Source organism: Rhinopithecus roxellana, chromosome 12 (assembly GCF_007565055.1).
Source record: "Rhinopithecus roxellana isolate Shanxi Qingling chromosome 12, ASM756505v1, whole genome shotgun sequence".
NCBI lineage: Eukaryota > Metazoa > Chordata > Mammalia > Primates > Cercopithecidae > Rhinopithecus > Rhinopithecus roxellana.
This window is the reverse complement of record NC_044560.1, coordinates 132,342,485-132,367,644: the sequence shown is the minus strand read 5'-3', so window position 1 is coordinate 132,367,644 and position 25,160 is coordinate 132,342,485. Positions and strand designations below refer to the sequence as shown.

At 53.9% G+C, this 25,160-nt stretch overlaps 1 protein-coding gene across 1 annotated transcript in view; it reads right to left on the bottom strand.

Annotated features, from left to right (window-relative positions):
- FCGBP (Fc fragment of IgG binding protein) overlaps positions 1-25,160 on the bottom strand; it is a 95,795-nt gene that overhangs the window by 13,161 nt on the left and 57,474 nt on the right. Inside the window, exons 18-29 of the mRNA XM_030912585.1 lie at positions 22,995-23,136; positions 19,286-19,623; positions 17,422-17,995; positions 16,414-17,030; positions 15,146-15,689; positions 12,966-13,558; positions 9,467-10,061; positions 9,150-9,349; positions 6,818-6,959; positions 3,099-3,436; positions 1,234-1,807; positions 226-842 (exon numbers count right to left, since the gene is read on the bottom strand). Coding sequence (XP_030768445.1) covers positions 226-842; positions 1,234-1,807; positions 3,099-3,436; positions 6,818-6,959; positions 9,150-9,349; positions 9,467-10,061; positions 12,966-13,558; positions 15,146-15,689; positions 16,414-17,030; positions 17,422-17,995; positions 19,286-19,623; positions 22,995-23,136 — 5,274 coding nt within the window. The remainder of the gene's footprint in view (positions 1-225; positions 843-1,233; positions 1,808-3,098; positions 3,437-6,817; positions 6,960-9,149; positions 9,350-9,466; positions 10,062-12,965; positions 13,559-15,145; positions 15,690-16,413; positions 17,031-17,421; positions 17,996-19,285; positions 19,624-22,994; positions 23,137-25,160) is intronic.

Sequence of the window (25,160 nt, the reverse complement as noted above, 5' to 3'; positions counted from 1 at the left end):
CTCTAAAGCAGCTACTTTTCTTACACCAGTTTTCGAAGGAATACAGTAGGCTCAGAGAGGAAACAGCCCTGGTGCCAAGCCATCAGGCTCCTAGGCCTATCCTCTGACCTTTCCATCATGCCCCAGCTAAGCTGTGAAAGGTGCCCAAGGGAATGGTGAAGCCCTTACCATCTCGGGCAACCCCAGACTGGCACCCACTCCTGTCTGGCCCACAGCCCTCCTCACCTGTAGCCGACGGGGCCAGCGGGCACTCAGCGTCAGGCTGTGGTTGTAGATTTGCAGGGTGACACTACGGGTGTAGGTGACAGCCTGGCTGCCCCGGTGCTCATTGGCTACAGTGACAGTGAAGTTTGCAGCCCCGGAGGGTGGTCCGTGGCAGGGTGCACTCAGCAGGTACTCGCAGTTGCCTTGGAAATCGAATCGGTGCCCATCCAGAGTGACGTAATGGGGGTCACCCCAGGCCTGGCACTCAGCTGTGCTGACGGGCTGGCAGCCGTGCTGGCCGGATGGCAGGAGGCCACACACTTCACCCAGCCCACAGCTGGCAGGTGTGCAGACCAGCGAGCCACCCCCAGGCCCGCAGCGACACCTGTGGGAGCAGGTGCCATCAGCCCAAAACTCACTGCCTGCCTCGTGGTAGGTGCCGTTGGCCCAGCAGCCGCAGCTGTTGTTTAGGGAAACACAGCGGTCAGCACTTAGCACGAAACCCGCGTCGCACTGGCAGCCCTCCATACAGGGACCCTCGCACGCGGCTGGGGTCGCAGGGGGCGCAGGGGACGGACAGCTGGCCGGGCAGGGTGGGCCACAGACCTCATAGTGGCTGTTATCTGGGCAGGTGATCTCTGTGGGCAGATGAAGGAGCAGGAAGGAGAGAAACAGAGAGAAGGGTGTTAGGGTGGGGTCACAGGACAGGGTGGGAGGACACAGAGAGCGACAATAGGGAGCAGACACAGAAAGGGGGAGACAAAGGACGAGACACAGAGAGACAGAGAACACACAGAAACAAATGGGAGAAAGCAAGAGACCAGGAGACCCAAGAAGAAACTGAGGGAGAGAGAATGAGAAACAGACAGAGACAAGCAAAGCGAGGCACAGAGACGAGCACCAAGAGACAGAGAGACAGACAGAGAGAAAAGCAAACAAAGAGACCCAGGAGGACCAGAGTGAAACCAAACTAGCCCCGAAGAGACGGGACCCTGACCCCAGCCCCGCCTCTGCTACCCCGACACTCACCACAGCCGACCTGTGCCCGCCAGTCTTCGATGACAACCCCAGCGGCCTGGCAGGCGGCCACGTAGGAAGCCAGCGCCTTGCAAAGAATGTCGTGGGCCCCACCACCCATGCAGACGTCCAGAACACAGCCCTTGAAGAAGCTCTCAGGTGGCACATGAGCATGGCAGGTGGCGATGGGGCCCCCTGTGCCAGGGACCAGGGGTCCGCAAAAGCCAGGGCCCTCGTACTGTTCCAACTTGTCCTCAGGGCACGTTGGGCAGGACCCCGGACACACGTCCCAACACAGTGGGTCCCAGCCTGGGACTCGCCAGCTGCCGCCCCAGATGGGTATGGAGGGAGCCAGGGTGCCATTAGGGAAGACCTGGTCATTGCTGGGGTTGCGGTCCATGTTACCACAGAGCCCGCACACTGCGCCATGATAGCTGCTGGGCAGCGTCACATCTACCCGCCAATTCCAGTCATAGCTGACTTGCAGTCCAAAGTCAGCCACCAGCAGTGCCTTGGATGCACCGTGGGTCACTGAAATCCGCCCGTTGGCCTCGGAGACGGGCAACGCTGTCAGCACACCGTTCACCTTGGGGAAGGAGGAAGAAGTCAAACGGGTCACTGGAGGTGTTACGGCCCCAGCTCTGGCCCTCTGCCTCCCTCTTTCTCACCCCACCGGGGGCTGGGAGAGACCAAGGCCTTCCTCCGATAGTTGGATTGTCATCGGACACAGTGTGGACATTTGTTCTGGCCCAGGTCTTGCGGAATGAAACCTCACTTTACCTTTTCTAATCTTCTCCCTTGATCTCTACCTCCCTCCCCGTCTCTGTCTCTCTGTCTCTCTGTGTCTCTCTCCCTCTGTCTTCACCTAAGTCTCTATCACTTGGTCGTCTCCCTCTGTCTGTCTCTCCGTCCTCTTCCCTTCCTCCTTCCCTCCCTCATTCTCTGTGTGTCTCTTCCACTCACTCACCATCATTTATTCACCGCCTACTCTGTTCCATCCTTCCCTCTGTGTCTGTGAGCTACCACTAAGCCCTATCTCCATTTCCCTGGGCAGAAAGGAAAGCCCATCTCTCTCCTGTGATCTCACTATATATATATATATATATATATATTTTTTTTTTTTTCGTGGAGGGGATGGATACTCGCTCTGTCGTCCAGGCTGAAGTACAGTGTCAAAATCTTGGCTCTTGCAACCTCCGCCTCCAGGGTTCAAATGATTGTCCTGCCTCAGCCTCCAGAGTAGCTGGGATTACAGTAGCGCCACCACACCCAGCGAATTTTTGTATTTTTAGTAGAGATGAGGGTTTCACCATATTAGCCAGGCTGGTCTTGAACTACCAACCTCAGGTGATCCACCTGCCTCGGGCTCCCAGAGTACTGGGATAACAGGTGTGAGCCCCCATGCCCATCCCAATCTCCCTATATTTCTCTCCATGTCCTGGTCTCTGAGCCTCTCACTTGTTCCCTCACAGACACTCAAACGAGTGTTCACCTGGACTAGACTCTGAGCTCAGCATGTGACATGTACCACCTTGCTGTGGGACAGGCCCTGATGTGATGCCCACTTCACAGATGAGGAAACTGAGGCCTACCAAGTGAACTGCCCAGCATCACCTAGCTCATAAGGAGGAGAGGCTGGATTCAAACCCAGGTCTGTAAAGAAGGGAAATGCTGAGGTCCTAGATTAAAGCCCTTAGCAAGGGGCTAGGCTTGTTTAATTCCCAGGAACGGGGTGATATTTTTGCTGGAATTATTCTTTTTGTTGACATTTTGTTTCAGGCCCAAGTGAAGACAAGGAGCCTTGAGCTGCTAACTGTGGTCATCAGGATCCCTCCTGTCCTCCCGGGGACCTCAGGGGACCATCCTGCCACACATACCCGGACTTTGCCGATCTCGCCCTTGTGGATGGAGATGTTGGTGCCCAGGGCAGCCACAGTGACGACTCTCACGTAGGACACAGCAGGGTTGCCCCGGTTCTCGTTCTTGGTGGTGACGGTGAAGGGCGTCAGGCCCTTGGTGTTGACCCCCGGGCAGCCAGTTGTTGCCAGCACATAGTTACAGGTGCCCTGGAAGTCAAACGGCCGGCCATCGAAGGAGTGGTAGTGTGGATCGCCCCACAGCCAGCACGTGGCCTCATAGCTGGGCACGCACACGCCCTGGCCACCCTGCTCCTTGCACGTCTCCTGTGGCCGGCATGTCACACCGTCGCATGGGTCTGGGGACAGAAGAGGGAGGACCTTGAGAGGCTGCCCATTGTCAAGGATGGCCGCTCCCTCCACATCTACCCTAGTTTGTGCCAGCGATCTGAGGGTTACCGCAGGCAAGACCAGATTCCAGAGTCCTCACATCTAGGACCCAGGTCCTATAGTTTGCTTTTGTATTTTGTTTTGTTTTGTTTTGTTGGTTCTCTGTCACCCAGGCTGGAGTGCAGTGGTGCAATCTCGGCTCACTGCAACCTCTGCCTCCCAGGCTCAAGCGATTCTCCTGACTCAGCCTCCCGAGTAGCTGGGATTACAGGTGCCCGCCACCATGCTTGGCTGATTTTTGTATTTTTAGTAGAGACAGAGTTTGATTATGTTGTCCAGGCTGGTCTCTAGCTCCTGACATCAAGTGATTAGCGAACTTTGGCCTCCCAGAGTGCTGGGGTTACAGGCATGAGCCACCAAGCCCAGCCTGCTGTTTTCAAGACCAGCCCCTGGGAGTCCCGCAGTCTGACACTGAGGCCCCATGGTGGTGTGTCTAAGTCTCGGGTGTCAAAGATCCCATACCTGAGACCCGGGTCCCAGAGGTCCCTGACAGCCAAGACCCAGGCCCTTGAGTCCCCCTATCTCTAAGACTGAGGCCCTGCCATTTGCTGTGTGAGACTGAGGTTGTGGAGTCCATGCACCTAAGACCAAGTTCTGGGTGTATGTTTAAGATGCAGTTTCCATGGTGTCCTTGCTTGAGATTTCAGCCTGTTCTTCTATTTTAAGTTTTATAGGAGCCTCACCCTCTTCACTTACATAGTCTACAGCTGCTTTCACGCCACCACGGCAGAGTGAGTAGCTGTGATCGAGAAGGTATAGCCTGCAAGCTTAAACATTTACCATCTAGCCCTTTAGAGAAAAGGTGCACTTGACCCAAGTTGAGATCTGTGCCCCAGGGGTCCCTGTGTCTGCGATGCCAGCCCTGAGAGCATTCATGTCTGAGATCCCAGCCCATGGGTTCTCTGTGTTCAAGGCCTGGGCCCCAGGCCAGGTGTGGTGGCTCAGGCCTATAATCCCAGCACTATAAGAGGCTGAGGTGGGAGGATCGCTTGAGCCCTGGAGTTTGAGAGCAGCCTGGACAACACAGCAAGACCCCATTTCTACAGAACAATTAGAAATTAGGCAGGCGTGGTGGTGTGTGCCTGTAGTCCCCTGCTACTCAGGAGGCTGAGGCAGGAGGATTGTTTCAGCCTAGGAAATAGAGGCGCAGTAACCTACACTACACTCCAGCCTGGGTGACAGAGTAAGACCTTTTCTGAAAAAAAAAAAAAAAAAAAAAAAAAAAAAATCTAGGCCTCAGGGTCCCCCATACCTGAGACCTCAGCCTTCTGGACCTCTCCACCTTTGAGAGCAATTGGTCTCCAATTTCTCTAGGTCCTGGGGCCCTCTGTGACCTAGAGTAGGGCCCTGGGTGATCTTCTAGCAAGAGCTCAGTGCCAGGGGTCTCAGCATGATTTGAAACGTTTGAGGCCTTAACTAGCTAAGTCTCATGGCCTGGGCCTCCCTCAGTGCAAAACTCCATCCCGGAGGGTTGCTACATTCAAGCCAATAGCCTTGAGGGTGTCTCACTGCTGAGGCCCTGTCCTGGAGGGCTTCTGTGTCCCAGACCCTGTTCCTACAGTTACTACATCTGTGACCCAGCTTGTGGAATCCCTGTGTGGGAGAAGCCAGTCTTCAAATGTCTCCTTCCTCCTGTGCCTGTTACCAATGTACCGCCTCTCAGCTTCAAATACACCCGCGGAGTTAAGCTTTGTCAACAGAGGGCGCTGGAGAGTCACTGCAGCAGGGAGGGGCTCCTGTCTGGTTCCAGCTGGTGTGGCCCTTCCAGCTCTGGCCAGGGTGTGTGGCCACAGTCAGTGAGTTCCACTGGTCCCAGCTGGCTTCCCAGTGAGGGGTTTCCTTCTTGCCAACTGCAGCCTGCTGAAACCTCTGTGCCACCCAGTGGGCTACAGCTGCAGTAGGATTGGACTCAGCCTTGGGGCTGATTCTCCCCTCCTTAAAAGGGAGGGGCCAATTTCTCCCTTCCATGAGGCCTCCACCTTAGCCCTAGAAGTGGGGGCTACTTCCTCTGTCTGCTTTGGTGGTATTCTTTAGTGTTCTCTTTACTGTTTCTTATTTCTATTTGTTTGTTTGTAAAGAGACAAGGTCTTGCTGCCTTGCCCAGGCTGGAGAGCAGTGGTACAATCATAGCTCACTGCAGCCTCGAACTCCTGGGCTCAAGTGATCCTCCCAACTCAGCCTCCTGAATAGCTGGGACCACAGGCATGCATCACCACGCCTGGCTAAGTTTAAATTTTTTGTGGAGACAGGTGTCTCACTATGTTGTCCAGGCTGGTCTCGAACTCCTGGCCTCAAGCGATCTTCCCAAAGTGCTGGGTGTGTGAGCCACCGCACCAGGCCCTCTTTACCCTTTAATAGTTAATCTCCTATTAATAAGTAAATGATTCTTTAATTGAACTTTCCTCATTCAAATGGCTGTGTGCTTTCTGTCTCTCGACTGGATGCTGAGCGATATACCCCCCATTCCTGGGAGTCCCATTGTCCTACTCATCACCCTGAGAGTCTTAGCCTACCCCTTGGTGCTGGAGCTCCTATTGTCTTATCCTTTGAGGGAGAAGGGTTCTCTGCTCTTCGTCCTAAGAAATGAGCCCTGGCGGTAGCTCTATGTCCCAGATTTAGTCTGCAGGGGTTCCCACATCAGAGACTATACCCCTAGAAATCCTGATCTCCCACTTGAGAGGGGTCCCCATATCCAATGTCCTGCCTTGGTGGGGTCTCTGTGCCTGAGACTCAGAACTCTGCTCTGTCCCTGTCCCTGAGATCCCAGTCTCTCCCCTGCCCTTTGATGCTAGTGTCTGAGCCCCAAGCCTAATCCCACACACCAGTGGTCAGCTCACCATGGCCCCCTAGGCTGCTGCTCTTGTATTCTAAAGTCTTACAGGAGTCTCACCTCTTCACTTATATAGTGTGCAGCTGCTTTCATGCCACAATGGCAGAGTGAGCAGTTGGAACGAGACCATACAGCCTGCAAGCTGAAACATTTACCATGTAGCCTGTATCAGCAAAGGCACGCCTGTCCCTGCCTTATACCGAGGGCCTCTGACATCAACCCTGAGAAACCTCTGAGGGTCCCCACAGCCTGGATTTTCCCTAAGGGTCCCTGCCTCCCACAGTAGGTGGCCCTGGCCCTGTGAAACCCAGCCCAGGGGTCTCCAGGTCTGCGACCTCAATCATTAGTCCTGTGCGCCTCCCGCCATGGACACCCCAGTCACATCACCCTCGGCCTCAGAGTCCCTGTACTCCATCCATAGTCACATCAGCCCCAGTCCCAGCCCAGCCCAGCCCAGCACCTTTGGTGATGCATCTCAGGACGCCTTCGGAGGGCTGGCACACCTGCCCCGGCGTGCAGCTGTGCTCCTGGCACACCACGCCTTTACGCACATGGCACGTACACTGCTGCCGACAGTCGTCAATGAGGACTGTCTGCTCCGGCTGTGGGGAGAGAGGGCACGGCCATCAGACACCACGGGTGGGAGCCGACTCTCACATCTCTGGCATTCTGGGCACAGAGGGGTTTGCAGACATCACAGACAAGGGACATCTCTCAGCAGGATGGCCCCCTGTCTGTGAAGCTGAGGCACAGCATGGCTTTGGGGCCGTCATTCATTTGTACATTTGTTCATTCACTTTTATTCATTAACTCATTCATTCCAAAATATCCGCTCAATCTCTGCTGTAGGAGAAATGGTGTGACATAGTAACTAAGGGCAGATCGCCTGAGCTTGAAGTCCGTTTCTGCTGTTTCCAAATTCTGTGACTCTGAGCAAGTTACTTCACCGCTTTATGGCTCAGTTTCCTGATGTGCAAATTGCAGAAAATAGTAGCGCCTGGCTATAGAAGTATAACTGAGTTAATAACACATGTAAAATTCAGATAAAATGAAAAGGGTAGGCCGGACGCGGTGGCTCATGCTTGTAATCCCAGCACTTTGGGAGGCCAAGGCGGGTGGATCACGAGGTCAGAAGATTGAGACCATCCTGGCTAACACAGTGAAACCCTGTCTCTACTAAAAATACAAAAAATTAGCCAGTTGTGGTGGCGGGCACCTGTAGTCCCAGCTACTCGGGAAGCTGAGGCAGGAGAATCGAGTGAACTCAGGAGGTGGAGCTTGTAGTGAGGTGAAACCTCACCACTGCACTCTAGCCTGAATGACAGAGCGAAACTCCATCTCAAGAAAACAAACAAACAAAAAAAGGCTTCCTTTAAAACATTCAGATAGCAGAGATACGTGGGGTAGACATCAAACAAGATTGGGAGAATGTGGCTTAGTTTTAAAGCGAAGTGATGGGTAAGTACATGGACAGTCATTTCACTGTTCTCTTAATTTTCACGTTTGAAAATTTTCAGAATACAAAGTTTTTAGATATGTAATGTATATATAAAAAATGCACACATAGCACTCAAAACATTACGAGATACATAGAAAGCACTATCTACATATTTTCTGTTATTATTACTATTATTTATGTGAGGGGAACAACAGAGAGACGGTCGCACCCCGCGGAGAGCTCACAGTCCCGCAAGGGAGACGGACATTAGACAAACACATGCTCCAGTCAAAGAAAAAGGACCAACAGAGAGAGAGTGGGAGAGGGAAGCAGAGGGTGTTAGCAGCTGGTATAACAGATGAAAATCTTGTCTTTGTGGTCAGAAAGGCTCCCTTTTTCCAGACCTGGAAGGCAAAGCCACAACTTGACCTAGGGAGTCAGGGGAGGGTTTAAAGCTTCAGAGTCCATGGTCATATTTAGAAAGTTCTTTACCACTGCCACGTGGAGGGTGGACCAGAGGAGCAAAGGTAGGAGCCTGGAGGGACCCGGGTGGGAGAGGACCAGCTGGACCAAGGGAGGGCCATGGGAATGGGGAAATGAGTGGGTACAAGAGACATTCAAGAGACTGAGTGGACTAGCTGTGGTGGCTCACGCCTGTAACACTCGCACTTTGGGAGGCCAAGGTGGGAGGATCACTTGAAGTCAGGAGTTTGAGAGCAGCCTGTCCAATATAGCAAAACCCCATCTCTACCAAAAAAACAAAAAATCAGCCGGGCATAGTGGCACACGCCTGTACTCCTAGCTACTCAGGAGGCTGAGACAAGAGAATTGCTTCAACCTGGGACGCCGAGGTGGCAGTGAGCCTGAGTCCAAGAGGTGGAGGTTGCACTCCAGCCTGGGCAACAGAGCAAGACTATGTCTCAAAAAAAAAAAAAAAAAAAAAAAAAAAAGAGGATGAATGGGTCGGGCAAGGTGGCTCATGCCATTAATCCCAGCACTTTGGGGGGCCAAGGCGGGAGTATGGCTTGAGGCCCGGAGTTCACAACCAGCCTGAGCAACATAATGAGACACCCCCATGTCTATGTCTGCACAAGAAAATTAAAAACTTGCTGGGCTTGGTGGTGCACGCCTATAGTCCAGGTACTTGGGAGGTGAGGTGAAGGATTGCTTGAGCCAAGGAACTCAGGGCTGCAGGGAGCTATGACCGTACCACCCACTCCAGCCTGGGTGACAGAGTGAGACCCTGACTCTAAAAGAATAAGTAAGAGACCAAGTAGACCAAGTAGGCTGTGGGGCTGATGAGCAGTGGGAAGGGTGAGGCCCCATATTCTGCCCCAGATGACTGGGTTCCTACCTCATAGTAGACACCATTGTGGTAGCAGCCGCATTGCTGGATGGGCACACAGGCTTCACCGTTGTAGAGGAAGCCGGCGTCACACTGGCAGCCCTCAGCACACCCATCTGGACACTGCAGAGGGGCACTGAGAGCCGAGCAGCCCAGGGAGCAGGTGTCTGCACAGAGCTCGTAGTGGCTGTTCGCTGGGCACTTCATGGCTGCAAGGAGGGGGTGCCGATCAGAGCCCTGGGGAGGGAGGGGCTGCAAGGCCCAGGGTCTACCCTTGTGGACTTCAACCTCTCCCCTCCCTGCCCCTCTGCCTCTCCCTCACTCACGACAGAAACTTTCCGTCCTCCAGGGCTTCACGTGGCCTCCAGCCGCCTGGCAAGCACTCACATAGGCATGGATGTTGCTGCAGAGAATGCTCAGGTTCCCACCACCCAGGCAGAGATCAAAGATGCAATCTTGCAAGGGACCCTGGGGATCCACCAGCTTGTGGCAGGAGGCCAGCGGCCCTGTGGGGCTGGAGAGGAGCCCACAGAACTCCTCCTTCTGATACTTCTTCTCCTGCTCGGGAGGACACTCGCTGCTGGTGTCGCAGCCTTTGCTCCCTGGCGGACAGGTGGGCGGCGGCAGGCAGGGAGAGCCGGGCACCACCTCCTCCCAGGAGTTGCCGAACTCATTGGCGTTGCCTGCCTGCGAGCCGTTGGGCTTCTGGAAGTCATCCTTGGGGTCGCCGTTGTAGTTCCCACACAGGCCGCACATCAGCTGGTAGTAGTTTCCGGGGATGGTGACCCACACGTAGTACACAAGGTCGTAGGCCACACGCAGGCCGAAGTCGGTCTCAATCACAACGTCTGAACCATGCTGGGAGGCTCGGATCTGGCCGTTGGCCAGCACCACGGGCAGCTTCATGTCCACACCGTTCACCTGGGAGGCGAGAGACGCAGGCCACGCTTCAGAAAGTCAACTCTGAGTGGGGGTTGGACCCTACTTCAAGCCCATGCCTGATGCTGAAGATCTGTGTGACCTCACCACTTAGGTCCTCAGGTTCGTATTTATGAAACGGATACAATAATAGGGTCTGATATTGCATTGAATGGTGGTCCCCAAAAGACATATTCACCCAGAATCCCATAATATGAGCTTACTTGGAATAAAGTTCTTGCAGATGTAATAGGGTAATAATCTCAACATGAGACTGTCCTGGATTAAGCTGGACCCTAAATCCAATGACAAGTGTCCTTATAAGAGCCAGAGAGAAAAAGACACAGAGACACACAGAAAGGGCCACATGAAGATGAAGGCACAGATTAGAATGGTGTTGTCACAAGCCCAGAGATCCTGGAGCCTCCAGAGCTGGAAAGGGAAAGCAAGATCCCCCAACCAGTGCCTTTGGAGGCGGTGCAGCTCTGCCAACACCCTGATGTTGAACTTCTGACATCCAGGACTGTGGGAAAGTACACTGTATTGTTTATAGCCACGAAGCTTGTGATGATCGTTATGGCACCACGGGAAAGGAATACAGGTCTCAGTGAAGTAACAAGCCTCCAGCTATCCTTTATGTACCACTGATGCAGCCATTAATAAGCCATAATGGCTCCCAGAGTCACTTGCCCGAGTTCAAACAGTTTCCCCCTTACCCTCTTTGTGACCTTGGGCAAGAGAGTCACCTCTCCCTGTTTCTCTTTCCTCATCTTTCAGGCGAAAATAAGGTGTTTGCCCCACGGAATTGTTGTCAGCCTCAGATAAATCAATGTCTGTAAAGTGCTGAGAAACATGGCTGGCATAGCATGCATGCTTCAGGAGCATCTGCCGTTACTAGCAGCTATGAATGGAGGTTTTTCTTCTGAAGAGTAAACGGACACCACAGGTTTTTGCTTTAAAGCATCAGCGGGTGGAAAGTTAGGCTAAATTTTTGGGGAAATGAACTCAAACCTATGAGCTGAGGACCAGTGGTTTCAGTTTAAGGTTACTAGGCACCAACAAAGCCTCGTAAATCCACCCCTGGACGGGGCACAGTGGCTCATGTCTATGATCCCAGCACTTTGAGGCTCCAAGGCGGGAAGATCACTGGAGCCCAGGAGTTCAAGGTCAGTCTGGGCAACATATGGAGATCCTGTCTCTACAAAATAAAACAAATTAACTGGGCATGGTGGTGCATGCCTGTAGTCCCAGCCACTCAGGAGGCAGAAGTGGTAGGATTGTTTGAGACCAGGAGTTTGAGGCTACAGTGAGCTAGGATCATACCACTGCACTCTAGCCTCGATGAGACAGCAAGACCCTGTCTCTAAAAATATAAATAAATAAATCAACCCCTGATTAACACGTTTGCTCACCCTTCCTTATCACAGACAGTGCACACTGGATTCTTTTGGAAATGCGAAGAATCACAGGAGAAGGCAGGAGAAAGATATGTTACTGGCTGAGTCCCCTAAAAAGATGGTCAACGGCCACACTTCCCAAGCAGGGCTGGGGAGAGGGTAAAGGCAACTGACTTACCCTTGCCTCAGTTTCCTCAGCTGTAAACTGGGGGGTAATAAGAGCTCCCACATGTGTAGGGAAGCTGGGGGATTCAGTAAGAAGCAGCTAACAAGAACACCAACAATTCTTATGTGTTTAGGCGCTGTATGTCAGGGGCTATTCTAGGAGCTTGGAAAACATTAGGCAATATACTCAATTAAGTCATGCGTGTCGGCTGGGCACAGTGGCTTATGCCGCTAATCCCAGCACTTTGGGAGGCTGAGGCCGGCAGATCACTGAGGTCAGGAGTTTGAGACCAGTCTGGCCAACACGGTGAAACCCCGTCTCCACTAAAAATACAAAAATTTGCTGAGTATAGTGTTGCACACGTGTGATCCCAGCTACTCTGGAGACTGAGGCAGCAGAATCACTTGAACCAAAGAGGCAGAGGTGGCAGTGAGCAGAGATCGCGCCACTGCACTCTAGCCTGGGTGACAAAGAGAGACCCTGTCTCAAAAAGAAAAAAGAAAGAAAGAAAGAAAAAGAAAAGTCACGCCTATCCAGTTCACCAGATTCAGTCAGTAATGTATCAGCACCTTCGCCAATACTGCTACCAGAGAAACAGCTGGGTGTGTGTGTTTCAGTGGGATATCAGGGGAAACCCCTCCACTGTAACTAAGATGTCAGTCTCCATATGAGACCAGATCTTCTTGGTAAGAAAAGCTCTGCAGAGCAGCACGGGGTTCAAGCTCCACATTTGCTGGGGGACTATGGGCCAGTGATGGGTCACCCCACTCTGAAAAATAAAGCAAGTCATAGTGCCTGCAACTCCTGTTACAAACATACAGACACCATGGACATGAAGTGCCTGGCGGCCAAAAGGTCTGCAGTCAGCTGTATAGAAACGATAGCTGCTGTTGTTGTTGATACGGGTGGATAGTGTCACCGACAGATTGTCCTCTGTCCATGAAGCTTCTCCAGCCTTGGACTTTCTCAACCTCTGATGGCACCACATCCTGCCAGTGAGTGGCAGAATAGGGAGGTGAGTAGGACAGAATCCAGGATTGAGGTGGGGAGAGGATGGAGTGGGAGGGAGGAGAGGGTGGGAGAGATTTGGAGAGAAAAGTCAATGCGTGGAGGTGAAAAGAGGGTGGAGACTGAGGGACAGAGATTGGGGAGCAGCTCCCAAGTCCCTGAGGACACCTCCCTCATTGGCTTCCCACTGTGGGTTCTCATCGGCAGCTTCTGTCCTCAGGGACCCCAGGCCTCGCACATGCACTCTCATCTCTGTGCCCCCAACTTCTGGGCTGAGCACTGCCTGTGCCCCACCCACCCACAGGCCCCTCGCCCCTGCTCCTCAACTGCTCTCACCGTGACCTTCCACTGTCTCTGCTCCAGCCGCAGGGTGAAGTTTGCCACCTGGACCGTGATCACCCTGGTCACACTGACTCGCCCATTACCCCAGGCCACGTTCTCCTGCAGGACGGCAAACCGATGCAGGCCAGGCCGGGTGCCGCAGGTCTGAGCCAGCACATACACGCAGGTGCCCATGAAGTCGAAGCGGCGGCCATCGAAGGTGGTGTAGTGGGGGTCTCCCGACGCCTGGCAGGTGGCAGAGCCCACGGCCACACAGCCCAAGCTGCCACCGGATGGCTGGCAGGTCTCATGCGGGCCGCAGCTGGAGGGTTGACAGGACACCAGGCCACCCTCCCGGCAGTGGCAAAGGGAATCACACCCGGGGCCAGAGTAGAAGGTCTGGCCCAGCGGGTAGTAGCGGTCATCATGGAGGCAGCCACACTGGCCCACAGGTACACAGGTGTCACCACTGAGCACGAAGCCAGCATCGCAGACACAGCCTTCACGGCAGGCCGACTCACAGCCCTCGGGGGCCGAGAGGCTCGGGCAGCTCACGGGGCAGGAGTCACCGCAGAGCTCGTAGTGGCTGTGGGCAGGGCACTGGAAGGCTGTGGGGACAAGGTGGGCATGAGCCATGTAGGCATTCGAGTCGGGGTCTGGGGAGGCCCTGAGTGGGAAAACTGCTCAGGTCAACCTGGCTGTCTCTGGGTATGCACAGGTGATCCAGGACATCTAACGGGGGGACTCACTGTGGGACCTGCAATGGGAGGGGACATGCCCAGGTCTCTCTGACCAAATATTTCTAAAGATCAAATGACTCTGCTTGCCTGATTTTTTTTTGAGACAGGCTCTCACTCTATCTCACCCAGGCTGGAGTGCAGAGGCCCAATCACAGCTTGCTGCAGCCTCCACCTCCACCTCCACCTCAAGCGATCCTCTGGCCTCAGCCTCCGGATTGGCTGGGACTACAGGGGTAAGCCACCACATCTGGCTGACTTATTATTATTTTTTGTAGAGATGGGGTCTCACTATGTCAGGCAGGATTACCTGGGTGAAATGGATCACTATTATCTATTCGGGTTATGCAAGATCAGAACTGACTATGGGTATCTCAGGGTGTGAATGTGACTGGGGTCTGGGGCCACATGTATCTCAGGGGATAACTCTGCCTGAGGGCACCCAGCTGTGGGTGTCTGACCTGGAGCATCTCCCAGAGTCCTTCTGACACGGTCTGTCTAAGGGTGTGCCTGGGTGAAGTTGGCAGGATACCTGTGACCAGGAGACCTGCTTGAAGGGAACCGCCTAGGACTATTTAACTATGCATCTGTGTGGATCCGCCCAGGGCTATGTCAGGATCTGGATTCTTTCTGAGTGTATCTGACCAGTTAGTATAAAATCTAAGCAGATACCACTGAAGGCATGCGACTAATTCTGTGTGGCTAGGTGTATTTCAGTGTGTGCAAAAGACCAGGGCTCTGTGACCAGCTGTAACTCACTAGGTCTTCCTAACCAAGGGTACCCTGCTATGTGACTGAGGCAGGGTCAGTCATCCCAATCTACATGCCTTGGATGTCTGAGAACATGGATCACCAATCCCCAAGAGTGTCCTGGACCCCAGGTTTCTGACTAGGTATTTCTTTTCTTTCTGTGTTTTTTGTTTGTTTGTTTGTTTTTTGTTTTTTTTTTTTTTTTTGAGATGGAGTCTATGCCACCCAGGCTGGAGTACACTGGCGGATCTCGGCTCACTGCAACTTCTGCCTCCTGGGTTCCAGTCATTCTCCTGCCTCAGCCTCCAGATTAGCTGGGATTACAGGTGCCCACCACCACACCTGGATAAATTTTGTATTTTTAGTAGGGACGGGGGTATCATCATGTCGACCGGGCTAGTCTTGACTTCCTGACCTCAGGTGATCTGCCTGCCTCGGCTTCCCAAAGTGCTGGGATTACAGCCGTGAGCCACCGCGGCCAGACTCTCAATACTTGTTTCTAACTGACTCTCTCTCACTGCAGTATCTGACTTGGGGCATTTCAGTGTGTGAGTGCCAAGGTGTTTCCTGACAGGAGATACCCAGCACAAAGGAAGGAAGGTGGCCCCTGAGCCCCATGGAGGAGGAAGGGGCTGCTGTCTTACAGTCCTGGAAAGGAAGGGCAGGGAGAGACTCTGCTATGAGGACCATGCATGGAGCAGTACTCACGACAGAAGTCCGGCCGCCTCCACTCGCCGAGCTGGGCCCCAGCGGCCTGACAAGCTGCCACGTAGGCGGCCACTGCAGGACAGAGGCCTCCAGGATGGCCCTGAACTTGGCAGGCGTCGAGCAAGCAGCCCTGGAAGTACTGCGCGGGTGGCACAAGGCCGTGGCAGGGCGCCAGCGGGCCGTCGGTGGCGGAGATCACGCCGCAGGCGTCCGGACCGGCGAAGGACTCCTGCTGCTCTGGTGTGCACTGCGACGGGCATGGCCCAGACACACATTCTCCGCAGCCCGGGGCGCCGCCCACCTGCCATGCAGCAGGCTTCCCGTCCACAGCCTTCAGGTCGTCTGCGGGGTCCTGGTTGTAGTTCCCGCATAAGCCACAGAGAGCGCCCGCGTACGCCGCCGGCACGCGCAGGCGCACGAAGCTGTCCCCATCGAAAGTCAGTGTGAGCCCTGAGGTTGTGGTCACCACCACGTCGGCGCCGCTCAGATGTGCGTACAGGAGCGAATCCAGATGGAAGGGCAGAGCCAGGAACACGCCGTCCACCTGCGGGCGGGGGTTGGGGGAGCGGTAAGCAGAGCGAACACAGGTTTGAATCCTGGCCCCACCACCTACCTACTAGCTGTGGGACCCTGAGCATGTCACCTCCCCTCCGAAAATAATAATGAGCATCTATAGGCCGGGCCTGGTGGCGCAGCCTGCAATCCCAGTACTTTGGAAAGCCGAGATGGGAGGATGGCTTGAGGCCAGAAGCTCAGACCAGCTTGGGCAACATAGTGAGACCCCCATCTCTACAAAAAAAAAGAAAAATTAGCCAGCGTGGTGGCCTGCGCCTTTACTCCCGGCCACTCGGGAGGCAGGGGCCAAGGTGGGAGGATCGACTGAGCCCAGGAGTTCTAGGTTGCAGTGAGCTCTAATCCTGTCACTGCACTCCAGCCTGGGCAACGGAGTCAGGCTAAGAAAAAAAGAAAGAAAAGCAAGAAAGAAAAACAGAAAAGAAAAACAAAGAGCCTCTGTAGGCACATGTCACTGACTCCTCATCCTTCTCTAAAGCAGCTACTTTTCTTACACCAGTTTTCGAAGGAATACAGTAGGCTCAGAGAGGAAGCAGCCCTGGTGCCAAGCCATCAGGCTCCTAGGCCTATCCTCTGACCCTTCCATCATGCCCCAGCTAAGCTGTGAAAGGTGCCCAGGGGAATGGTGAAGCCCTTACCATCTCGGGCAACCCCAGACTGGCACCCGCTCCTGTCTGGCCCACAGCCCTCCTCACCTGTAGCCGACGGGGCCAGCGGGCACTCAGCGTCAGGCTGTGGTTGTAGATTTGCAGGGTGACACTGCGGGTGTAACTGACAGCCTGGCTGCCCCGGTGCTCATTGGCTACAGTGACAGTGAAGTTTGCAGCCCCGGAGGGTGGTCCGTGGCAGGGTGCACTCAGCAGGTACTCGCAGTTGCCCTGGAAATCGAATCGGTGCCCATCCAGAGTGACGTAATGGGGGTCACCCCAGGCCTGGCACTCAGCTGTGCTGACGGGCTGGCAGCCGTGCTGGCCGGATGGCAGGAGGCCACACACTTCACCCAGCCCACAGCTGGCAGGTGTGCAGACCAGCGAGCCACCCCCAGGCCCGCAGCGACACCTGTGGGAGCAGGTGCCATCAGCCCAAAACTCACTGCCTGCCTCGTGGTAGGTGCCGTTGGCCCAGCAGCCGCAGCTGTTGTTTAGGGAAACACAGCGGTCAGCACTTAGCACGAAACCCGCGTCGCACTGGCAGCCCTCCACACAGGGACCCTCGCACGCCGCTGGGGTCGCAGGGGGCGCAGGGGACGGACAGCTGGCCGGGCAGGGTGGGCCACAGACCTCATAGTGGCTGTTATCTGGGCAGGTGATCTCTGTGGGCAGATGAAGGAGCAGGAAGGAGAGAAACAGAGAGAAGGGTGTTAGGGTGGGGTCACAGGACAGGGTGGGAGGACACAGAGAGCGACAATAGGGAGCAGACACAGAAAGGGGGAGACAGAGGACGAGACACAGAGAGACAGAGAACACACAGAAACAAATGGGAGAAAGCAAGAGACCAGGAGACCCAAGAAGAAACTGAGGGAGAGAGAATGAGAAACAGACAGAGACAAGCAAAGCGAGGCACAGAGACAAGCACCAAGAGACAGAGAGACAGACAGAGAGAAAAGCAAACAAAGAGACCCAGGAGGACCAGAGTGAAACCAAACTAGCCCCGAAGAGACGGGACCCTGACCCCAGCCCCGCCTCTGCTACCCCGACACTCACCACAGCCGACCTGTGCCCGCCAGTCTTCGATGACAACCCCAGCGGCCTGGCAGGCGGCCACGTAGGAAGCCAGCGCCTTGCAAAGAATGTCGTGGGCCCCACCACCCATGCAGACGTCCAGAACACAGCCCTTGAAGAAGCTCTCAGGTGGCACATGAGCATGGCAGGTGGCGATGGGGCCCCCTGTGCCAGGGACCAGGGGTCCGCAAAAGCCAGGGCCCTCGTACTGTTCCAACTTGTCCTCAGGGCACGTTGGGCAGGACCCCGGACACACGTCCCAACACAGTGGGTCCCAGCCTGGGACTCGCCAGCTGCCGCCCCAGATGGGTATGGAGGGAGCCAGGGTGCCATTAGGGAAGACCTGGTCATTGCTGGGGTTGCGGTCCATGTTACCACAGAGCCCGCACACTGCGCCATGGTAGCTGCTGGGCAGCGTCACATCTACCCGCCAATTCCAGTCATAGCTGACTTGCAGTCCAAAGTCAGCCACCAGCAGTGCCTTGGATGCACCGTGGGTCACTGAAATCCGCCCGTTGGCCTCGGAGACGGGCAACGCTGTCAGCACACCGTTCACCTTGGGGAAGGAGGAAGAAGTCAAACGGGTCACTGGAGGTGTTACGGCCCCAGCTCTGGCCCTCTGCCTCCCTCTTTCTCACCCCACCGGGGGCTGGGAGAGACCAAGTCCTTCCTCCGATAGTTGGATTGTCATCGGACACAGTGTGGACATTTGTTCTGGCCCAGGTCTTGCGGAATGAAACCTCACTTTACCTTTTCTAATCTTCTCCCTTGATCTCTATCTCCCTCCCCATCTTTGTCTCTCTGTCTCTCTCTGTCTGTCTCCCTCTGTCTTCACCTAAGTCTCTATCTCTTGGTCGTCTCTCTCTCTGTCTGTCTCTCCGTCCTCTTCCCTTCCTCCTTCCCTCCCTCATTCTCTGTGTGTCTCTTCCACTCACTCACCATCATTTATTCACCGCCTACTCTGTTCCATCCCTCCCTCTGTGTCTGTGAGCTACCACTAAGCTCTATCTCCATCTCCCTGGGCAGAAAGGACAGCCCATCTCTCTCCTGTGATCTCACTATATATATATATATATATATATATTTTTTTTTTCGTGGAGGGGATGGATACTCGCTCTGTCGTCCAGGCTGAAGTACAGTGTCAAAATCTTGGCTCTTGCAACCTCCGCCTCCAGGGTTCAAATGATTGTCCTGCCTCAGCCTCCAGAGTAGCTGGGATTACAGTAGCGCCACCACACCCAGCGAATTTTTGTATTTTTAGTAGAGATGAGGGTTTCACCATATTAGCCAGGCTGGTCTTGAACTACCAACCTCAGGTGATCCACCTGCCTCGGGCTCCCAGAGTACTGGGATAACAGGTGTGAGCCCCCATGCCCATCCCAATCTCCCTATATTTCTCTCCATGTCCTGGTCTCTGAGCCTCTCACTTGTTCCCTCACAGACACTCAAACGAGTGTTCACCTGGACTAGACTCTGAGCTCAGCATGTGACATGTACCACCTTGCTGTGGGACAGGCCCTGATGTGATGCCCACTTCACAGATGAGGAAACTGAGGCCTACCAAGTGAACTGCCCAGCATCACCTAGCTCATAAGGAGGAGAGGCTGGATTCAAACCCAGGTCTGTAAAGAAGGGAAATGCTGAGGTCCTAGATTAAAGCCCTTAGCAAGGGGCTAGGCTTGTTTAATTCCCAGGAACGGGGTGATATTTTTGCTGGAATTATTCTTTTTGTTGACATTTTGTTTCAGGCCCAAGTGAAGACAAGGAGCCTTGAGCTGCTAACTGTGGTCATCAGGATCCCTCCTGTCCTCCCGGGGACCTCAGGGGACCATCCTGCCACACATACCCGGACTTTGCCGATCTCGCCCTTGTGGATGGAGATGTTGGTGCCCAGGGCAGCCACAGTGACGACTCTCACGTAGGACACAGCAGGGTTGCCCCGGTTCTCGTTCTTGGTGGTGACGGTGAAGGGCGTCAGGCCCTGGGTGTTGACCCCCGGGCAGCCAGTTGTTGCCAGCACATAGTTACAGGTGCCCTGGAAGTCAAACGGCCGGCCATCGAAGGAGTGGTAGTGTGGATCGCCCCACAGCCAGCACGTGGCCTCATAGCTGGGCACGCACACGCCCTGGCCACCCTGCTCCTTGCACGTCTCCTGTGGCCGGCATGTCACACCGTCGCACGGGTCTGGGGACAGAAGAGGGAGGACCTTGAGAGGCTGCCCATTGTCAAGGATGGCCGCTCCCTCCACATCTACCCCAGTTTGTGCCAGCGATCTGAGGGTTACCGCAGGCAAGACCAGATTCCAGAGTCCTCACATCTAGGACCCAGGTCCTATAGTTTGCTTTTGTATTTTGTTTTGTTTTGTTGGTTCTCTGTCACCCAGGCTGGAGTGCAGTGGTGCAATCTCGGCTCACTGCAACCTCTGCCTCCCAGGCTCAAGCGATTCTCCTGACTCAGCCTCCCGAGTAGCTGGGATTACAGGTGCCCGCCACCATGCTTGGCTGATTTTTGTATTTTTAGTAGAGACAGAGTTTGATTATGTTGTCCAGGCTGGTCTCTAGCTCCTGACATCAAGTGATTAGCGAACTTTGGCCTCCCAGAGTGCTGGGGTTACAGGCATGAGCCACCAAGCCCAGCCTGCTGTTTTCAAGACCAGCCCCTGGGAGTCCCGCAGTCTGACACTGAGGCCCCATGGTGGTGTGTCTAAGTCTCGGGTGTCAAAGATCCCATACCTGAGACCCGGGTCCCAGAGGTCCCTGACAGCCAAGACCCAGGCCCTTGAGTCCCCCTATCTCTAAGACTGAGGCCCTGCCATTTGCTGTGTGAGACTGAGGTTGTGGAGTCCATGCACCTAAGACCAAGACTCTAGGTCTGTGTTTACGATGCAGTTTCCATGGTGTCCTTGCTTGAGATTTCAGCCTGTTCTTCTATTTTAAGTTTTATAGGAGCCTCACCCTCTTCACTTACATAGTCTACAGCTGCTTTCACGCCACCACGGCAGAGTGAGTAGCTGTGATCGAGAAGGTATAGCCTGCAAGCTTAAACATTTACCATCTAGCCCTTTAGAGAAAAGGTGCACTTGACCCAAGTTGAGATCTGAGCCCCAGGGGTCCTTGTGTCTGCGATGCCAGCCCTGAGAGCATTCATGTCTGAGATCCCAGCCCATGGGTTCTCTGTGTTCAAGGCCTGGGCCCCAGGCCAGGTGTGGTGGCTCAGGCCTATAATCCCAGCACTATAAGAGGCTGAGGTGGGAGGATCGCTTGAGCCCTGGAGTTTGAGAGCAGCCTGGACAACACAGCAAGACCCCATTTCTACAGAACAATTAGAAATTAGGCAGGCATGGTGGTGTGTGCCTGTAGTCCCCTGCTACTCAGGAGGCTGAGGCAGGATTGTTTCAGCCTAGGAAATAGAGGCGCAGTAACCTACACTACACTCCAGCCTGGGTGACAGAGTAAGACCTTTTCTGAAAAAAAAAAAAAAAAAAAAAAAAAATCTAGGCCTCAGGGTTCCCCATGCCTGAGACCTCAGCCTTCTGGACCTCTCCACCTTTGAGAGAAATTGGTCTCAAATTTCTCTAGGTCGTGGGGGCCTCTGTGACCTAGAGTAGGACCCTGGGTGATCTTCTGGCAAGAGCTCAGTGCCAGGGGTCTCAGCATGATTTGAAACGTTTGAGGCCTTAACTAGCTAAGTCTCATGGCCTGGGCCTCCCTCAGTGCAAAACTCCATCCCGGAGGGTTGCTATATTCAAGCCAATAGCCTTGAGGGTGTCTCACTGCTGAGGCCCTGTCCTGGAGGGCTTCTGTGTCCCAGACCCTGTTCCTACAGTTACTACATCTGTGACCCAGCTTGTGGAATCCCTGTGTGGGAGAAGCCAGTCTTCAAATGTCTCCTTCCTCCTGTGCCTGTTACCAATGTACCGCCTCTCAGCTTCAAATACACCCGCAGAGTTAAGCTTTGTCAACAGAGGGCGCTGGAGAGTCACTGCAGCAGGGAGGGGCTCCTGGTCTGGCCTTCCAGCTGGTGTGGCCCTTCCAGCTCTGGCCAGGGTGTGTGGCCACAGTCAGTGAGTTCCACTGGTCCCAGCTGGCTTCCCAGTGAGGGGTTTCCTTCTTGCCAACTGCAGCCTGCTGAAACCTCTGTGCCACCCAGTGGGCTACAGCTGCAGTAGGATTGGACTCAGCCTTGGGGCTGATTCTCCCCTCCTTAAAAAGGAGGGGCCAATTTCTCCCTTCCATGAGGCCTCCACCTTAGCCCTAGAAGTGGGGGCTACTTCCTCTGTCTGCTTTGGTGGTATTCTTTAGTGTTCTCTTTACTGTTTCTTATTTCTATTTGTTTGTTTGTAAAGAGACAAGGTCTTGCTGCCTTGCCCAGGCTGGAGAGCAGTGGTACAATCATAGCTCACTGCAGCCTCGAACTCCTGGGCTCAAGTGATCCTCCCAACTCAGCCTCCTGAATAGCTGGGACCACAGGCATGCATCACCACGCCTGGCTAAGTTTAAATTTTTTGTGGAGACGGGTGTCTCACTATGTTGCCCAGGCTGGTCTCGAACTCCTGGCCTCAAGCGATCTTCCCAAAGTGCTGGGTGTGTGAGCCACCGCACCGGGCCCTCTTTGCCTTTTAATAGTTAGTCTCCTATTAATAAGTAAATTATTCTTTAATTGAACTTTCCTCATTCAAATGGCTGTGTGCTTTCTGTCTCTCGACTGGATGCTGAGCGATATACCCCCCATTCCTGGGAGTCCCATTGTCCTGCTCATCACCCTGAGAGTCTTAGCCTACCCCTTGGTGCTGGAGCTCCTATTCTCTTATCCTTTGAGGGAGAAGGGTTCTCCGCTCTTCATCCTGAGAAATGAGCCCTGGCGGTAGCTCTATGTCCCAGATTTAGTCTGGAGGGGTTCCCACATCAGAGACTATACCCCTAGAAATCCTGATCTCCCACTTGAGAGGGGTCCCCATATCCAATGTCCTGCCTTGGTGGGGTCTCTGTGCCTGAGACTCAGAACTCTGCTCTGTCCCTGACCCTGGGATCCCAGTCTCTCCCCTGCCCTTTGGTGCTAGTGTCTGAGCCCCAAGCCTAATCCCACACACCAGTGGTCAGCTCACCATGGCCCCCTAGGCTGCTGCTCTTGTATTCTAAAGTCTTACAGGAGTCTCACCTCTTCACTTATATAGTGTGCAGCTGCTTTCATGCCACAATGGCAGTGAGCAGTTGGAACGAGACCATACAGCCTGCAAGGTGAAACATTTACCATGTAGCCTGTATCAGCAAAGGCACGCCTGTCCCTGCCTTATACCGAGGGCCTCTGACATCAACCCTGAGAAACCTCTGAGGGTCCTCACAGGCTGGATTTTCCCTAAGGGTCCCTGCCTCCCACAGTAGGTGGCCCTGGCCCTGTGAAACCCAGCCCAGGGGTCTCCAGGTCTGCGACCTCAATCATTAGTCCTGTGCGCCTCCCGCCATGGACACCCCAGTCACATCACCCTCGGCCTCAGAGTCCCTGTACTCCATCCATAGTCACATCAGCCCCAGTCCCAGCCCAGCCCAGCCCAGCACCTTTGGTGATGCATCTCAGGACGCCTTCGGAGGGCTGGCACACCTGCCCCGGCGTGCAGCTGTGCTCCTGGCACACCACGCCTTTACGCACATGGCACGTACACTGCTGCCGACAGTCGTCAATGAGGACTGTCTGCTCCGGCTGTGGGGAGAGAGGGCACGGCCATCAGACACCACGGGTGGGAGCCGACTCTCACATCTCTGGCATTCTGGGCACAGAGGGGTTTGCAGACATCACAGACAAGGGACATCTCTCAGCAGGATGGCCCCCTGTCTGTGAAGCTGAGGCACAGCATGGCTTTGGGGCTGTCATTCATTTGTACATTTGTTCATTCACTTTTATTCATTAACTCATTCATTCCAAAATATCCGCTCAATCTCTGCTGTAGGAGAAATGGTGTGACATAGTAACTAAGGGCAGATTGCCTGAGCTTGAGGTCCGTTTCTGCTGTTTCCAAATTCTGTGACTCTGAGCAAGTTACTTCACCGCTTTATGGCTCAGTTTCCTGATGTGCAAATTGCAGAAAATAGTAGCGCCTGGCTATAGAAGTATAACTGAGTTAATAACACACGTAAAATTCAGATAAAATGAAAAGGGTAGGCCGGACGCGGTGGCTCATGCTTGTAATCCCAGCACTTTGGGAGGCCAAGGGGGTGGATCACGAGGTCAGAAGATTGAGACCATCCTGGCTAACACAGTGAAACCCTGTCTCTACTAAAAATACAAAAAATTAGCCAGTTGTGGTGGCGGGCACCTGTAGTCCCAGCTACTCGGGAAGCTGAGGCAGGAGAATCGAGTGAACTCAGGAGGTGGAGCTTGTAGTGAGGTGAAACCTCACCACTGCACTCTAGCCTGAATGACAGAGCGAAACTCCATCTCAAGAAAACAAACAAACAAAAAAAGGCTTCCTTTAAAACACTCAGATAGGAGAGATACGTGGGGTAGACATCAAACAAGATTGGGAGAATGTGGCTTAGTTTTAAAGCGAAGTGATGGGTAAGTACATGGACAGTCATTTCACTGTTCTCTTAATTTTCGCATGTTTGAAAATTTTCAGAATACAAAGTTTTTAGATATGTAATGTATATATAAAAAATGCACACATAGCACTCAAAACATTACGAGATACATAGAAAGCACTATCTACATATTTTCTGTTATTATTACTATTATTTATGTGAGGGGAACAACAGAGAGAGGGTCCCACCCCGCGGAGAGCTCACAGTCCCGCAAGGGAGACGGACATTAGACAAACACATGCTCCAGTCAAAGAAAAAGGACCAACAGAGAGAGAGTGGGAGAGGGAAGCAGAGGGTGTTAGCAGCTGGTATAACAGATGAAAATCTTGTCTTTGTGGTCAGAAAGGCTCCCTTTTTCCAGACCTGGAAGGCAAAGCCACAACTTGACCTAGGGAGTCAGGGGAGGGTTTAAAGCTTCAGAGTCCATGGTCATATTTAGAAAGTTCTTTACCACTGCCACGTGGAGGGTGGACCAGAGGAGCAAAGGTAGGAGCCTGGAGGGACCCAGGTGGGAGAGGACCAGCTGGACCAAGGGAGGGCCATGGGAACGGGGAAATGAGTGGGTACAAGAGACATTCAAGAGACTGAGTGGACTAGCTGTGGTGGCTCACGCCTGTAACACTCGCACTTTGGGAGGCCAAGGTGGGAGGATCACTTGAAGTCAGGAGTTTGAGAGCAGCCTGTCCAATATAGCAAAACCCCATCTCTACCAAAAAAACAAAAAATCAGCCGGGCATAGTGGCACACGCCTGTACTCCTAGCTACTCAGGAGGCTGAGACAAGAGAATTGCTTCAACCTGGGACGCCGAGGTGGCAGTGAGCCTGAGTCCAAGAGGTGGAGGTTGCACTCCAGCCTGGGCAACAGAGCAAGACTATGTCTCAAAAAAAAAAAAAAAAAAAAGAGGATGAATGGGTCGGGCAAGGTGGCTCATGCCATTAATCCCAGCACTTTGGGGGGCCAAGGCGGGAGTATGGCTTGAGGCCCGGAGTTCACAACCAGCCTGAGCAACATAATGAGACACCCCCATGTCTATGTCTGCACAAGAAAATTAAAAACTTGCTGGGCTTGGTGGTGCACGCCTATAGTCCAGGTACTTGGGAGGTGAGGTGAAGGATTGCTTGAGCCAAGGAACTCAGGGCTGCAGG